Here is a 17920-nt window from a genome sequence, read left to right on the forward strand (position 1 = left end):
GTAGTAAGATGTAAATACTCCTTATAACTCCACAGGATAAAATACTCAGGTAATAAAATTACCAAGTCAGAATGTCCTGGTTCAGTTTTGTTGCAAAATCCTTTTTGCAGTGTGCTTTCAGATTGTATTGTAATCATATGAAGTATAAATAAAATAATGTATATATACTCCTCTTCTAGGGGAAATAACAGAATAACTGCCACCAACATCTGTTTGCCAGGTTAGAATGACTCATAAAATTGCCCCCGTTTACTACATTCCAACTATGTTACATAAACAACCGTTTTGATATATCTTAAGAATAACATGAGCAATGTAGATAGGCAGTTATTATTACATTGGATTAGAAACTTCAGATACTTTTCCTATAACATGTATTACTTCAATTTCTTTTGCTGCATCATGTTGAAACATCATGCGATTAAAATATGTTGTTTTGCAAATGATTTGTTATAGACAGGTAGTCTTGATGAACTGATGAGATTAATATTTTTATTTCACTTTTGAATGTGTGATAAGCCATGCTTTTTGCCCTCAAAGACTTCTGTAGAAAACATTAAAGGCAGTAGGACTCCAGGTTACTGACTGATTTGATTTTAGAAGCTGAGCTTTTTTACTTGACACTGGTTTTCATGAAAAAAAAAATCACTGTATGTTATCCGCATTCACCCCCAAGAGTGTCTAGGTGAGAAGACTATGCACAGAAAAATGTCTTGGGGTGTTCAGTCGCCTAGAGCCATGATGGGATTATTTGCGAAGCCTTGTGATGACCATTACAACCTGGGGCAGGGAGGAAGAAATTTCAAGTTTTGAACTATCTGGTCCATCAGACCAACTTGTGTCAGAGTCAGTTTTGTCAGAGCTGTTCTTGGTTTGGTTTGGCCTGTTGTGTGTTGGGTTTTTTTTTGTTTTTTTTCTATCTTCTACTGTATTGGTGGGGAAATTAGAAAGGATGGAGTTCAGTCTCTGGGTTTTGTTTTCCCACTCAGTGTGCTGTGCAGCAGCTACTCTAGTAGCTGGTTTGTGTTTTCAATGTCATGTACGTAGCAAAGAGGCATGGGGATTTGGCTGCATGTCTCCACAATCTTTGACTTGAGGAGCTGCTTCCTCCAAGTGCCACTGTAGCCAGAAATCATGGGTGCAGCATGTAGCCAGCTTCTCACTTCGTCACTTGGTGTGTGACAAGTCAACTTCAGGGATCTTTGGGCTAGTTTTAACGTTATTCAAAATTTTGATCCCGTGGCAACAGCTAGAGCTGTCTAAAGTTGTAACCTCATCAGTTGAAATACAGCTACTCCCAGAAAATTGAATAAATTATTTATATAAAGAAGACAAGGATATAAAGGACTATTCAGTTATTCAACAGGGAATAAGGAGCATATGATACTATGAGCTGTAGAAAACAGGAAGAAATGCTACAGGTGTAGAATTAACAGAAAACGTGAAGAAGGAAATTTCCTGCAGAAGTTGGATATTAACTATGCCAGCACTTTTGATTACCATTCCCTTTGTGTGAATTAGCTAAAAAATAATTCTTGGCAGGTTTCCACAAATTTGAAAAGACATTTGTTAATCATTGCCACTTACCTGTAAAGAAATCCATAGTTATGTTCTGTGGGGGGTTTGTTTTCTTAGTTTGTTTTTTTCCTGTATCTGCTCTGAAAGTGGTTTGTATTTTATGAACTTTCAAGATTACCTATCAATCCATTTTTGCATAGCATGAATCTGGAAGAACTCTCCCGTGGTAGTTTATTTAATAAGTTATTTAGATTAGTTGTCCATATAGGTCTGGATTCTAGCTTCTAGTAGCTCATTTCTGAGGACAGACTGAATATGTTTATTCAGTCTGATTGAAAAATAAGCAACTCCTGACAAGTACTTAGAAAAAGGGAATAAAGGTTGACACATCTTTAATTATTAATCTGGAGAATCATAGAGTATCCGAAGAATCTATTTCCTTTGAAATCTACAGTGCATCTCTGTAAGTATATATAAGAAAGCCACAGTATTAGCCTGTCTTGTAGCCCAACACCTTCATTTGAGTCAAATATTGTCCTCTGCCTCCAGACATTTCAGTAGGAGTTGTTGAAGTGGATCTGAAGGAATTATTTAGCTCTTATATTAAAGCTCAGAGCCAAGGAGAGGTTTTGAACTGAATATCTGTTGTGAGTACTGGATCTGTAGACAGCAAATTACCTTCAGTGCCTTAATGGAAAATTTGGTGACAAGGCTATTTTGAACTTTTCATCCAATTTAGTGTAACAGCTCTGCCAACAGCCAGGTACACACCTCTACGTCAGTAAGATCTTTGCCTTCTTTCTGTGGCTCTGTTTAACTGACTTCTAATGATAACTGTCCTAACTCTCAAAATGGCAAGAAACCAAAAATAAATTGATAATATGTGTTGTATAAAAATCATCCTTACCTTATTTGTCATGAGACTCGGGTAGGAAGAAGACATTACTCTGGAGAAAATGAAAGGTATGCCATTCATTTCTTGGTCTAAGTCAAAACTCCTAGTTTGGATGGGTTTCTGCCAGTATTTCTAAGGTAGTCAGTGATATGCTCTCACCTTTATTAGTCCAAGTATTAAAGCATGCATGGGGTGTGTGACAGTATCATTGCTTTTCACGGCACTATTATTCTCTTGTTAAGAGTGTGACAGAGTCCCTAAAAATATTCTTCGTTTAGTGCTACCCAGTCTCCCTTTTAATCACAGTGCTCTTCTATTACGTTTATTTTATAAAAATACACTAAACCTGATTTCTCTGGTTTCTGTTGTTTCTGCTTGTTATTCCCATACTGTAACAACTATGCAGGAATGTGTCTCAGAAATGGTTTTGTTCTGGCAGTGATAGCATTGCATGGGTCAGTAAGAAATGAGTGTATTACAATATTTGTAACTTTGGTTAAAAAATAACTGCACACCTCAGAGGAAGCAATTGCTACAGCAGTTTCGAATGCCATATTTGTTTTGCCTGTCGTGATCATCTACATTTCTTCCCCCCAAAAATGTGGTGAAGCACAAGTGGATTATTACTTTCTCTTTTTGTGCAGTGTGGACGTATCCTTCTTGGTTTAATGAAAAGTGTGAATTAGCCATAAGAAGTAACTATCGCTATTTCATACTGCTTGAAATAATAGTACCTAACCCCAGTGAGTAAAGGCTTTGGACTCTGGACACCTTTCCATAAGTTGCAGTAATACTCTTTATTGTTCTTCTATATTCTTTATGCTGCCATGCTAAACAAAGAGCTATATGTAAAGTAGGAACACGTAGAGTAACAGAGTGTATGTTTCTCAATCATCCTCTGGTTTTCCTCTCCATCCTGCTTTATCTCTATTAACTTCACAAATACCAGATCTAGGCACCTTTTGTGCTTAATTCTGTATGTCCCGTGCAGGGCTGGAACTTCCCAGCTATTGCAGCAATAGGAGCTTTAACCGAGAGTCAGAAGGTCACAAGGGATTACTTATCCCTACAATCAAAGGTTCATTTGAGTTGTTTCTCAGAATGTCCAAGGTTTGCTAGAGCAGACCTTAGTGTATCTACTCATTTCTTTGGCTTTCAATAAAAAGAGCATCTGGAAAAGCTTGCCAATAGGAGCATCTTGACTCTTAATCCATTCCCTGTTTCAGAGAGACTGCGGTTTCCTGCTGTACTGAGGGCAGCTATGATGTAATCTGTTTGAAAGGAAGTAAAAGGTAATGTGTGGTGCAGTCATTAAACGTAGATGCAAGAGAGCGTTGTGAGAAGAGGGTGTAGGTGCCTGTGGTGGGTTGACCTGTCCAGCAGCTGAGCACCTCACAGCCGCTTGCTCATCCCCCCACAGTGGGACCAGGGAGAGAATAGGAAGAGGCAAAAGCAAGAAAACTCATACGTCCAGATAAAGACAGTTTGATAAGTGGAGGAAAGAAAAACACAAAACAAGTAATGCAAAGGCAATCACTCTCCACCTCCCACAAGCAGACCCATGCCCAGCCAGCCTCTGAGCAATGGCCACTTGGAAGACTCCCCGCTTTCACCCTCTACCCCCAGTTTGATTGCTGACTGTGGCATTACATGTTACGGTGTATCTCTTTGGCCATTTGGTTTCAGCTGATCCAGCTGTGTCACCTCCAAACTTGTGTCCCACCCCTCAGCTGGCCTGTTGTGGTGTTTAAAAAAAAAAAAAAAAGCTTTGGTGTTGTGCAAGCACTGTTCAGCAATATCCAAAACGCTGGTTTGTTATCAACACTGGTTTAGCCACCGATCCAAAACACAGCACCATACAGACTGCTATGGAGAAAGTTAACTCCGTCACGGCCAGACCCAGTACAGTATGCTGGTCTGAAAGCCCCCTCCATGCTTTAACAAACTGTCAGCAGTGGTGAACCTAGCAGGATCAACACTTCAAAATCTTTCAGCTGAAGCAAATGAGATCTGAATCAATACCGAGAGAAATCACATGGTTAATTGGAAAATGTGTTGGTGAAACAAATCTCAAAATCTTAAGTGATGGACCATTTTAACTTACCCAATTGAGTCAAAAATAATATTTTAAAGATTTTTTTTTTTTTTCCTTTGATGAAGTTTGCCCTAGGCTACGTGCTGATGCCCGTGTGGCAGAACTGTCTTAACACCTAGCAAAGAAGAGAGCGCTTCGTCCCACCAAGAGGCATTCCCATTTTCCATAGATCAGTCAAGAGCTACTACATTATTGAGTGGCTCACATTTCACCATGAAACATAATGGATAAAGGGCTTTTGAAGAGTTTTATGTAGACAGGGTTGGCCATTAAGGTAAGAAGAGTTTGTAGGGGAAAAAAAAAAGCTGAATTTTTACATTATCTTGAAGTATACTGTTGAAATCAATGAATCCTGTAAAACAGCCAAAAAATTCATGATTTTTTCACTTGTAGTACTGCATTTGCTTTTTAATTGAGTATATGTAAGGAGATGATTTGATGACCCATAATCTTTGTATAAATGCTTTTTTGTAAGCTCTGTGTGTGTGTATTTGTGTGTGAAAAATGTAATGTCGTTAGCGCTGTGAGGACTTGCATTGTTTTTAAGTGAACTGTGATCAAGTGTTCCCATGGGTTATTGTTTATATTATCTCTATATAACATAGTATATAGTATCCAATCTACAGATTTCCTGATCACCTCTTTGGTCTTTTCCCCTAACAAAATGCAGGAGAAAACCATATCGTTATTTCTGAGGAATCATAGTATTCCTCTGCTTTAAATAAAATTCAGTTTTTTGGAAACACAGGTAACTTAATCATGTGGACTGTGGAAAACTACATGATAAATTCCTAATCAGAGACCAGTGATACTGGCCAAAAAATTTTGTTTGCTACACCTTTGTTCACAAATACTTAAATAAAGAGATGCTGGTTTACCATTCTCGCATGACCTTGGGAAACTCATCTAACTTTCTACTACCTTAGATCCCCCTAAACACAGGGATTACAGTGTTCTCTTTCCTGGTACTGACACTCTTTGGGTTGTTTACATTTTAATTTATTTATAGGAATGTTGCCTTGAATAGTATTTATCTGTATATACATTCAGTGATATGTGTATGTGTGTACATATATATGTGCACACAAAGGCTTATTAAGGCACATTTGGATTTAAATTACTTGTTTTATTTGCAAATAACTTCTGTGTGAATCTGAAAACAAATAGAAAAATATGATGTAAATTTGAAAAATAATCTTTACAAATTTGTTCCGTATTCTGACAACTCCTGATTTAATATCACTTACCTAAAAATAATAAAATTGTCAGATCCATTCTCCAGGGCTCTTAAATGCCATAAAATTAAGTGTGTGTACAAATAACTGAACAGTGAAAAACTCCAAAAGGCGATTTTGGTTCTCCTAATCTAACAGTGGTCTTACTTCAAAGTTATGCTCCAGTGCAGAGCTTGGTGTTGTGCCACTAAATACAGAGTCACTGTATTCAATTTAAATTTTGAAATTAAGTGGCATAAATCTAAATTTGACTTATGTGACATTACTGCAGAATAGTAACCTTTCCTGTTTTTCTAACCCTCAGTGAAGTATAATGTTATGTTGTCAAACAGATCTGCTCATTAATGCCAAAATTGACTATGTCAGTTTTAAAAGTCATCTGTTATGGGACCTTGAAGGTATAGTCAGAAATAAAAATACGTTTAAAAGCTTTTTTTTTCTTTTAAAGCAAATCAGGCAAAGTATAATTAGTTTCTGAGTAATGAAAGGACAAATTCTAGCAAACAACTTTGTTATATCTATAGAAAGATCTGTAGGTGTGCAACATGTATAGCCTGTATTCATCCATTTTTTTATGTCCTTCTTTTGAGATACATTATTTTACTTGATTGGGAGATTTTTCTTCAACATAATAAGAAAGGAAGAAATATGTTACTATCTTGTGACATTTCATTAAAGTTTGGATCAATAGGAATATGTGAAAATATCTTTTTGGCCATAAATGACTCTATTCATATAGACTTGTTCCTTTACATCATAGTAACTTGAATAAAATCATGTTTCTGCCTGCTGCTTTTCCACCTTTTGCTGTCCTTGGCGTTACTTGCTTTAGTAAAATACATCAAGAATTTTCTTTAATTATGGCAAACAAATTGTTGATTTCCTCTAGATACTAATGATGCATGCGCTCACTGGAAATGAGCCACTTGCTTTACTTCCATGTAATCTTGCAGGCAGTCTTCAAGATAGAGAGATAGCTTTTCATATGCAGACAAAAATCTCATTAGCTTCAAGATGAGAGTTGTGTGAGGAAGAGAAGATGTAGCACAGTGTGAATATTGGAGCGTTGAACCAATGAGGACACGGGGAACATAACCTGGAGTCACACCAGGGCTAGCAATGAGCCTCAGACCCCTGAAAGGGTGTGTGACTCCTCTTGACAACCAACTGACTGGAGGTGAGATTTGCAGGGGAGATTAGATGAGTCTTGCAAACAGACGTATTTAATAAAGCAGCTGTTCAGTAGCTGTTCTGCTTAGGAACTTGCAAAAATCCCTACAGGTGGCTATCTGTGGCTTTCATGTACGTAAGTACTTTTGAGTCTCAAGATACTTACATCTTGCCAGAACATCGTTATTCTCCTTAATTCTCCAAGTATTTCTGTTGGACTGGAAAAAGAGTATAGTATTTTTACTTCTGAAACCTTTTTAGAAACAAACTGTAAAAGATCATGAACATAGGATGAAAAAGGGTAACAACTTCGAAATACTGAGTCTCAATGAAGTTGCCTCTGATGCTGCAATAACTCTACGTGGCATTATACCTTTTCATAGAAGTGTGTTACATTCAACTCAGCTCCCAAAAGTCAGATGAATTCCTTTGCCTGCTGTAGCTTGTCTCAACATCATGACTGTTTTTTATGTCAAATATAAACCAGTTTTGTCATCCATTGTTGTTTTATCCAAGTCTCCCTCTGCCCCAGCTACTTCTCAGTCCTTATTGCAGTGTTTTCCATGACCTGTATTTTACATATTTCTTTTAATATTGTGCACCATCATAGTTTGGTTTTTTTCCCTTGCTTTTCTATGCTGCAAATGTGAATACTGTTGCGTTCGTAAAACAAAAAGTGGATGTGCATGTGCCATGCTGTTTTAATCGGTTGCGGTGACCCCATTTTCTCCCTGATTTTGTATTTATTACATGTATAAGTAATCACTAAAATTTTAAACTCATCTAGTGTGTTTAGACCTTGAACAGGGATTTTGGTAGAATGCTGTAGAAGTTAGACTTTTACTTGTTTGTCTAGTGTAATAGCTAACTCATTGTGTTTGAGTAAATGTTACAAGGTACACTGCAAAATGAGTTGGAAGATGTGAAATGCATTCTTAGTGCTAGCCATAATGCATTCAATAGATTCCATAAATGTTTCTGATCTTCTTTTGTGAGTAGCTGGAACTAGAGGTGTTGACAAAGCTGTTCCAAAATACCAAAAATTACCAAAATTTAAGCTGTGAATGGGCACTTGCAGGTCCAGGAAAAAAAATTCTCAGCTTAGAACAAAAATTATCAAGGCTGAAAAAAAACCCCACAAATGTTTTGCAAGGTTAAGAAAAATACATAACCAGTGTGGGTGATTAACACTTCTCAGAATGACTTAAATGTGCACATTTATTCTTTTAGTTTTATTTTTGCAGAGACAGGGGTGGGTTTTGTTTTGTTTTGTTTTGTTTTATTTCTTTTGGATTGGGCTGGTTTTTTTTTCAGTTTGGCTCTGCAAAAGGAGGGGTTTCTCTTACCAGTGCAGCCCAGACAAATAAAAATATGAAGACAGATTGTTCCCATATTCAAATCCCGCACCTGTTCTAAGCAGGGTAATTGCTAACAAGCTGCTCTCTTTTTAAAATGCCTGTTATCCACAGAGCTGACAGAGAGTCATGCATTCCTGTGAAAGTGGCATTTTACAGTGACTCTGAAAAGAAGCGCCAACATTTTGATGAATAAAGATATTGACCGGGAAAAGTAATTGTATGACCATAATCATTCAGACAAGAACTGGAGCAATAGGATGTTATAACACGGCGAATTGTAAAGGGAGCATGAGGGATGAAAATGATAGGTACTTATGCAAATGGATTATAACTATCCTGTGCCACTTTGTGGATCTGTCTTTTAGTCTCTTCTGCTATTTAGGCCATGGGATTACTCAAAAACAGCTGGGAAGGAATGGATGCAATCATTTCATCACAAATTCTAAATGCTTGCTGTGGTAATTTTCCTGCCAATAGTACACTGCATGGTCAAGGCAGGTAGTACTTAATATCAGTTGCAGGACCAGCTATATAAAGAATTCTGGAAAGACTGCAATCTTTTTATTATAAGTGTCCTGGGTCTGTCTTTTAAAACACCTGAGACAGATACAACATGAAACTGTCTTTTTATGTTTATCACCTTTGCTTCGTGTTTGGAGAATGCAAATAGTAGAGTCTAATGAAGTAGATGCTGGAGGAGTCATTAAGTGATATTGTCATGATTACATCCAAGCTACAGAGTGAGACTCATTCTTGTTTCTACTGCAAAGCAAATTACATTTGCTTTTCCTACTCTAATGCACTTTGCCCCTGAAATTCTTGCCAAAATAAGGGAAGGCTGTGATTCTTCTTAGAGCTTTCCTTTGTAGGCTTTGTCCTGGTGACAGTACAGGAACAATTTAAAAAACAAAAAGGTTAAAGAAGACTATTCATTCAAGGCTTCAGAAGGTGTTATGCTGGCAGAAACTGCTACAGCCCGTGGCTCCTCTGAGATCCTTCATCTGCCCTTAATGCCTCAACACAAAACCAGCACTGCTGCAGCTCAGTGCTGATGGTTTTTCTGTTTCAAATACCCACAGTCTAGGGGAGAACACCAACGTGCACCTGCACATATGCTTGTACCACTGAACATGTCAACCTGGTAAAGTTCACTCCGGACCGCAGAAATAATGGCAGAGTCTCTGCTTTCACTTTCAGCTGTAGACAGCAGAAATACTTGAAACTGGTAGAATTCTTGTTCTTAATTTTTATAGATAAATGCATATTTTCTATATTTGACTCATTTCAACATCTATCAGCTAGGTCAGTCACAAATGGGCATGTAGTTCTCTGAGAAAAAGCAGTTTAGTTAAACGCCGGGTCTCAGGATTAGCTTATCTCTAAAAGTTTGTGTTTCATTTCTTCTCCCAAAGGGGATGCTGCATTTTAACTAACCTGCCTCTTCTCTAAAGTCCTGGCAGAAGCACTCTTTAGTCCCCAAGCTTTAGCCAATGCCCTTTAGTATGCCTGCTTGCACCAGGCAGACTCCTACTGCTTCTGTCATTATTTCCATGGTAGAAATTGTATTGTGGTTGACATAAATAGTTTTCCAAGAAAGCAGGAAAACGCTATTCAGATAATTCAAAAACCTGACTTATTAATGTAGCATGTTACGGCAATATTTTCTGAACTTTTGTTGTCTCCTTAGTTGTACACATTTGCTAGAAAAATGATTTCTTAAAGGCTTTTTATCCTCATTGATTAACAATAAAACAACTTGATAAGCGTTAGGAAGGAAGCGGTGATGTTTTTCCTGGTTATACTTCTTACAAGAAAGATTGTAAGTATATTCAGGTAAAAATAAGGAAATATTTGAGTTTTTGGGTTGTTTTTGGGTTTTTTTTAAGGTCCTAATCTTTTAATGTTAAGTTATTCTTTTTCCCAAATCAATATCCCCAATACTACTTAAAAGGAAACAGCACTCTTAAATTATAAGCACTTGCATTTCAGTGTCAAAGGATAAAGAATTTTCTATATGAAATAAATTTAATGGAAATTCGCTTCATGTTGTTACTTCTATTGTAATAGGAACTTGGGTTATATCTTCTTGTTACATTTGGGTGTAACACAGCCATTATGAGGTAATTTTGTAGTTTTTTTATTTTCAAGATGAAACATACATGTCAGACTCTGTATTTCATTGAAAAATAGAGAACAACTCCTCAGAACTGCTGGATGAGGTTACATGCCATAGACTGAAATTCAAAGCCATGTCCTGCTAGTGCTTAAAAGATTTTCATGCTTGTAGTGTCAGTAAACATCTGTCAGTAAACAGTGCTTGGAGAGGGAGTATATATTTAGAAATCAGCCTAGGAAAGAAGAGAGAAAAATGCTTCAGCATATTTGATTTAAATTTGCTTTGTGTATTTGCTGGATACAGTTTTTCAGCATTTCTCTCAGAGATACTTGTTTTTCAGTGGCAAGTGGGATTTAGCATAGAGGAATGCTAAAGGGTTGAAATCACTCATGCTCTCCTTTGGCAGCCTCAACCTGTCATCCCTCTCATGTCCGATCTCTGCAGATTTTTGTTTTAGCCTTTCTTTTGGTTACTATTGCAAAATTTTGGTGTGATGACTTAATTACACTATTTGCTTCCTCTGTAATGCTATATAATACCTGTCTTTGTAAAAGCAGTCTGACAGCAAGTTATGCCTTTTCTTTTAGGGGTCTTTTTGACAGAGATTAAATGGAGGCAGTCACAGAGCAGAAAGTTTAGGCTCTTAGGCCAGAACCTCCCTTCGTTTCCATATGTTGAGTTCACTGATGGTAGTGATTAAAAGTTCATGGTAACATGTGGTCTTTAGCATTTGGCAGGAATAGGCCAAAAGCATTAGGTTCTATAACATTGGTGTACAGCTTTTTGTGTATGCAGTATAATGGATTTTTCTCTTTGTAGCTGTGTTTTAGTAAGGTATTACTCAATCACAATTTACATTCAGAAATATATGTTACTTAAGGATTTTTTTTGGCAACAGTGCAATTAAATGCTTTGTGAAAAAGGTACTTTAAATAATGAGAAAACGTGCAATTGCATTATACTTTGAGCATTTTCTGATTCATTAGATTGTAAAATCGATAATAATGTTATAGATAGTATTATATATAAAACATTATATTCAGAAGTTGATATTTTTTCAAACCACATTAATAGAAGAGCCTGTTTAGAAGATTAGATCCCTGCATCTCCATCTGTGTGTCCATTGTGTCCATGTGTCCATTGACTATATGATGTCAAAAGCTTCTCATTGTATGGCCCTCTATGATGTTTCCTCTTGAATGCCTCTATCTTCTTGTCATAGTCAAAAATGACAGCTTCTGTCTTGCCAGTGATACATGGTCTAAAAATCTATTTAACTGCCTTTGCTTATGACCATTTTGAAAGGCAGTGCAAGGCTAAAAATATTTTATTGTTGAAGAACAGCAGCTTACTCTAATTTAAAACTTTGTGAGGTATAGTCCAAGAGTTGCATTGGTTAACATCAAGAGAGTTGGTTGGAGGTGTCCTTGATACTGGTTGTGCTATGAATGCACCTTATTATAGAAATTTTTCCAATATTTCATCAAATCTTTTTTGTTAGTGTACATTAACTTCACAAATGTCTTACCAGAATGTTGTCACTCAATATCAAAACATCATCATGACCTTTTAATAACTTCTAATCTAATCATTTGGAAGAACACAAATTTTATCAAAATATTAAAACCAAGTACTTCATTCTTAGTCAGAGACAAGTCCCTCCTTTTATGCGAGTCTCCAAGATTTTCAGCTAGCTGGAAGCCCTCTTCTTTCTCACTGTGGGTACCAGTAAGCTTTGTATGCTCAATACTAGATTTATCCGTTTGATATTCTTGCAAAAATTTGCAGAAGTATTTAAAATGGAGCTTTATTTTTAGAAACTGAACAATATTCATGTCTGCAGAGACGAACCTTCTGAATAATGAGGACTTGGTAGATTTTTTTAGAGGCTTTGGTACATTCATCAAGTTGTCCAGCTTCTGTTGTTTTAAGTCAATCCTTTGGAATAAGGTTTCACAATTCTCTGAGGGTAGCTACTGTTTTCTCACTGCTGCTTGTGTATACAAGCTGCTAGTTCTTCTATTACAATTGAATTCAAGTGTCATATGAATAAGGCTTATACTGTTATGTTTAGAATAAGTTTGTATTTTCTAGACTGTGCCATTAACATTAAAATAATTCTTACTTAAGGGCAAGTAATAGCTTGGATCTGAGTTTATATGCAGGAAAGAAAAATTTTGTGTTTATCTGAAAAGGCTGGGGATCCTTGCAGTGTCAGTGAGGCCAGGGCTGTCCAGAAAAGATTGAGACATGTAATTCTCATATCCTGGGGATCACCAAAGGGGCTTGTGAAGCTGTCATGCAGGCCTTCAAGACCAACTGTCACTAAGGCTACCCAGGAAGTTTCTATGGTAATTAGTATTTAATGAGGTGGGAGTGAATCAGAAGGAGCTGAAGAATACAAGGGGAGCAGGAAGGTTTGCAAGGTGTTGAGAAGCAGGGGCAATGGGATGAGGAGGTGATAGATGCCAGCAGTTCCTGCTAACACATTTTTTTTCCCCTGCTTGTGGATGACAGGAGTCCTGAACTTTAGTAAAAAAAATATTGGCATCAGAGGTGCATTGTTGGTTATGGTAATCAGGTTTCTCCTGCACGGCAATCCCCATGAAAGCTGCACAGAGCTCTGTCTGAGAGGGACCACCAGCTAATGCTGTACTGCAACTGTCTGCAGTAATTTCCTTCTATGTACTATAGTTGAATATCATCCCTTATCAGCTGTTCAATGAGTATCAACAAAAAAGTACAATTACTCTTACAGCCAGTGGGAGGGAAGGACTGAGAGCAGCCCAGGCTGGCCAGCAGCCATTTACCACTAGCTCCGAGCTGGCTTCAGCTGTGGGGAAAGGAAGGTGACACCACCTGTCAGGTGAGGGAGCTGATTCCCTGAAGACCAGCTGTGGCCTAGGGTTTACACTGAGTAGACAGGCTGGCTACTTCTCCTCTCTGGTGGGGCTAAAAATCTCAAAAATGAGCAAGCTCAGCCAGGCCCAGGCCAGGCAGAAGGGTGGGGTCCAGTGGCTGCCTGCCATGTCGAGGTGGCCAAGGGCCTCCTTGCTGGGAGCTGTGACAGGCTGAGGGCTCCTGTGAGACTTCCCCTGTGGGACTGTTTAGAGACTCTGTAGGGGAATTCCCCTTATGTTTCCTGGAGAGAAACTGTCTTTTACAGGTGGAAATGAACAGGTGAGGTGTTAAAAAAAAATAAAAATTAAAGACACTGTTAGAGATCCTGTTCTGGGTGGTGTATGGTGTTGAGGTGGTGTACACCAGGCAAGAAGGCCTTTTCTGTTGTTAAAACATCTCAATTTCTCACTTATAATTCAGAAAACTAAAATTATCTGTATGTGAAAAAGTATCAATAAGCATTTGGAAGCTTATAAAACAGCAGAAGGTGCCTTTCTGTGCCTTAGTCCTCCCCATAGAACAAGATGGCTGAAGTGGCAGAGTCACCCCCATCCCTCTACCCTTTTGTCTGGCAGAAAGGGGAAAGATAAAAGAATATTCTTGCTATGTACTTGCAAGATTAACAAACCCAGGATTGCAAATCAAATAGGAGAGACTCCCAAGTAATCTCTCACCTTTTGTGGCAATCTCTTCCTATGCATTGAGTGGAGAGATAGCCTTGCAGGACTGTGCTGAAGCATGTTATGACAGCAAGTCGTGGGCAGGGGGAGAGAGGCTTGTATGTGGTATTGGCTTCAAGGGCAAGTGTGGGCTAAAGTCCACATATTTTACCCCACTCGGTATTTAGTTGAAGCTTAGTGGAAGCTTGTGTAGACCGTGAAACACTTGTGTAACATAATTCAACTTTGTAAGTGGGATGGAGTGGGATCTTCTGTGAAGTCCCTCCCAGGTTTCTTTTCACAGAGTCTTTTCACAGCAGTTTAATTTTGAGATAGTAAAAGCATGGGTAATTGTGGCAGAGAAATATTTATGCTTGCCAGCTATAAATATCAAAAATACTGTTTTCTGTGGGAGAAAGTTAGGATTGTATGAAACAATTGTACTGGTTTTGTTCTGTTGTTAGATGTTTACGTGTTGTTTTGTCTCAAACTGTACCATAAACACAGGCAATGCATTGCTACTACTGACAAACCTAAATGGTGTCTGGCTGGAGTTAACAGGAGTTAAACACGTAACCACAGAGAATGTAGGTTTAAGTATACTAGTAGTTACAGAAGCATTCATTTAACATTTGTTATAAGCTACTGTTGTTTTTTTATGAGTAATAGGGGAGCAGTTTACAGTTGAACTACTGTATAGAAAAGAAGAGCTGTGTGGCTTCGGATGGAATACTTGGAGCCTCAGGCAGTTTTGTAAACGTTTTCTACTACAAATAAGTTTAATAGTGTACATTAAAAAGGATGTGTATTTAAACCTTTATGGTCCATACCACGTTAGGTGGAATTACAGTAAATTGCTACATTTCATTTCAGTAATTATCTTATAAACTGCTAGTTGATATTGTCCTGAAGTTTATGTTCAGCACATTATAACACCAGTTGTATTTTGGACAGCTTGTATAAGCTCATTTGACTGTGTCTTAGGGGTATAAAATTAGATATATATATTTTTAAAAAAGAGATATCTATTAAAAAAATGTAAGAGTTACACACCTTTGCATGACTGTGTGTACTATTGAGAGAGGAGGGATCATGATCACCTCCCATGCTGTGATTATGAGTATGCACAAAGCAATTTTCCTGTCACTAATAGTTCTAGAAATATATGGTTATGAAACATGGTCTTTTCCTTTTATTTTATTTTTTTCCATTCCTGTAGGAACTTGGAAGTAACAGCCCTCCGCAGAGGAACTGGAAGGGAATTGCTATTGCGCTGCTGGTGATTCTAGTTGTTTGTTCACTCATCACTATGTCTGTCATTCTTTTAACGCCAGGTAACCTACTTCTTTATTTTATCTTACTGAAGGTTTATGATTCATAATGCAGTTATTAAAATGACATACAAATGTTAAAGTATCTCTTCCCCTTAAGCATTTTAACTTCCGACTAGTATAAATCTGGTGCTTGTAGGGACTCGAGAGTTACCAGAGGCCTTGTGGAGCAGAAGCATTTGGCTTTGCAGTAAGTCCTTAGAATTGTGTCAGCCTTGAGATGGCTACAAGCAATCCTCATTAGCCTCAGCAGCTGTAAGCTGACTTTAAGATTTTGTCACTTGTGTCTTGGTGTAATTTCAGATTCACAGATGAGATAAGAGGAACTGTATGGCACGGAAAACTAATTCTGAGAATGAAACTTCTCACTGAATCAGAAGCACGTATCTTTCATATGTATATGCAAAAACTTCCTCCATTTTCTTTCTTTCAAAAACAAAGAGGGGGAAATTACTTAAAGGTTCATTTACAAAAAGAAAAGGGGGGGAGGGCAAGTAGTAGACAAAAAAAGCAGTTGAACGTATAAAATAATTATGCTAATTTATTTATTATTTTTTTCCGTAATTTGATGGGAGTTATTTTTCTAAAGATTTTCTTTTTCCTGCTGGGGCAGCAACCATTTAACTGCATCTAGGAACCTAAGGGAAGGAAACACTGAACAACTTTTAAAGAAAAAATTATCTTTAATTTCTTTTTTCCAGATTTAAAATTAGAATGTAAAGTACCTGATTTGGATGGCATGCCTAGATAGTAAATATTGGTCTGCAGATGTTAACTTCCATGCAAGTGCCCAGTTTGTGTAAACCAAAACACTAATGAAGTGCTTTTTAGTTAAATAAGAATTCCAGACAATTTGGCCACCAGATGAAATCAAGGGAAGCTGGGTGGGTCTGCATGAGCAAGTACAGTAGCAGACTGCTGCTGCTTGAAAGGAAGGTGGGGAGACTGAGTGGAAAAGGATCAAAAAGTTTTGCTTGTCGGAGGGAACAAGGGAGCTGGAGGGAGTATGTAGGAATTCTACGGACCATTCTGCTTCCTCTGTTTTGTATAAATATCTACTACATATACATGGTGCTGTCCAAGGTATGATAAAGAAATAACTGCTTGTTTCTACTTAGAACATTTTGAGAAAAATAAAAGCAAAGTTGTGCTGCTGTGTCTCAGTGTATAGGAGTTTCTTCAGGGACTAATGAAAAACAGATGTTGAGGGTAAATGGTGGCATATCCTGGTACACTTTTAAGACAGAAGACTCTTTTTCTTTTCAAGGAGAGGTAACTTTTTTTTTAAGGCTTGTAAAATCTCAAAAGTGTTATGCTGGAATTCACAATAATAAACATCAGTTCTGTCTCTTATATTTATGTAGAATTAATAATGATGTAAAAACATAAATTGAAGTCTTTGAAGGCACTCATAGAAAAAAGAATAGGCAATCTAGGGAAATTTTTTTTTTTTGGTATGTTAAAAATGCTTAGTGAATTACAACATATCTGAGGCAGTTTCAATATCCATAGAGCTTGCTTGAAAATTTGATGTAAGCTGAGACCTGCATTTCAGTTCAAGTCATGCAAGTAAAAACTAGTTCTGTCAGCTCACATGCCCTAAGATATCCCGTAGAGACTGTAGAGCTTAATATAAATACCAACCTTTTTCCCAAAATGATCTAGGTCTATAAAACTGAGGTTTCTTGAAGGTTGGAAATGCTTACCAATGAAAGCTTTGGAGGTACATTGTAGGACAGCAACTTTCCATATTTTGATTCTAAACAGTCGTATTCCCCCTTCACTGTCATGACTAATTAGTATGTTTTTGGAAGAAAATATTCTGATACTCTGCCACTTTGCTGGCAGGTAGTAAGCACTGTAGCTGAAGTTATCTGGTCTTGAAGATATGTAAGATCACTTTGGGATGTCTAGCATTCGAGGGGAGGAAAAACTTGGAGACTCTCTCACAGGTCTGGCTATTGTGAGGTGCTCTGGCTATTGCTAAGGTGCTACCAATCTGGTATTATTAATACTTGGTTTTGCAAATTGTTCTCATAAAATATAATAGATCTGAATTAAGTTGTTCAGTGCAATAGTGAGAATTATGTCCTCTGTTACGTTGGGATAGTTCAGACTGCATGGCTTTTCATTTCTAATCTATTTTAAGCATCAGAGACTTCCTTCCCTGTTTAGTTCTGACTGTACTGATGGGTGCTTTTTAGATTTCATGTAAATTCCACTAAACATCATGCTGCTTCTTTTTATGGAGATGGTAATAATTTCAAATGGTGGTTGCTCAGAAGCCTGATTGTTTTGTTGAAAGATTTGTGGAGGCAAAAGTGTATTTACTGATACGCCAAATCCAAAAGAAATTATCTCTTTTGCCTACAGTTATTTATGCATTGCTTTGTCCACAATATAGGAAACTCTTAGGTCCGTGTGCGCTTTTAACAGTTGTCATTTGGCTTCACTCAAACTCTGAGCAATAGATTGAATGCCTTTTTTAATAGAGGGATCAATAGTTCTGTATGAGATGACAAGCTTTTACAAGAAAATGTTCCATGTAAGTTATATGCAAAAGGCTTCAAAGAGGCTTTAACTTCTGCTAAAGATACAAAGATATTAAAACTAAATGGATATTCTTGATTTTTTTAGTCTTT

At 37.4% G+C, this 17920-nt stretch overlaps 1 protein-coding gene across 2 annotated transcripts in view; it reads left to right on the forward strand.

Annotated features, from left to right (window-relative positions):
- DPP10 (dipeptidyl peptidase like 10) overlaps positions 1 to 17920 on the forward strand; it is a 555641-nt gene that overhangs the window by 301763 nt on the left and 235958 nt on the right. For both annotated transcript variants that reach the window (XM_074828629.1, XM_074828628.1), the window contains exon 2: positions 15167 to 15281. In XM_074828629.1, coding sequence (XP_074684730.1) covers positions 15167 to 15281 — 115 coding nt within the window. The remainder of the gene's footprint in view (positions 1 to 15166; positions 15282 to 17920) is intronic.

The sequence above is a fragment of the Strix aluco genome, chromosome 6 (assembly GCF_031877795.1).
Source record: "Strix aluco isolate bStrAlu1 chromosome 6, bStrAlu1.hap1, whole genome shotgun sequence".
Taxonomy (NCBI): Eukaryota; Metazoa; Chordata; class Aves; order Strigiformes; family Strigidae; genus Strix; species Strix aluco.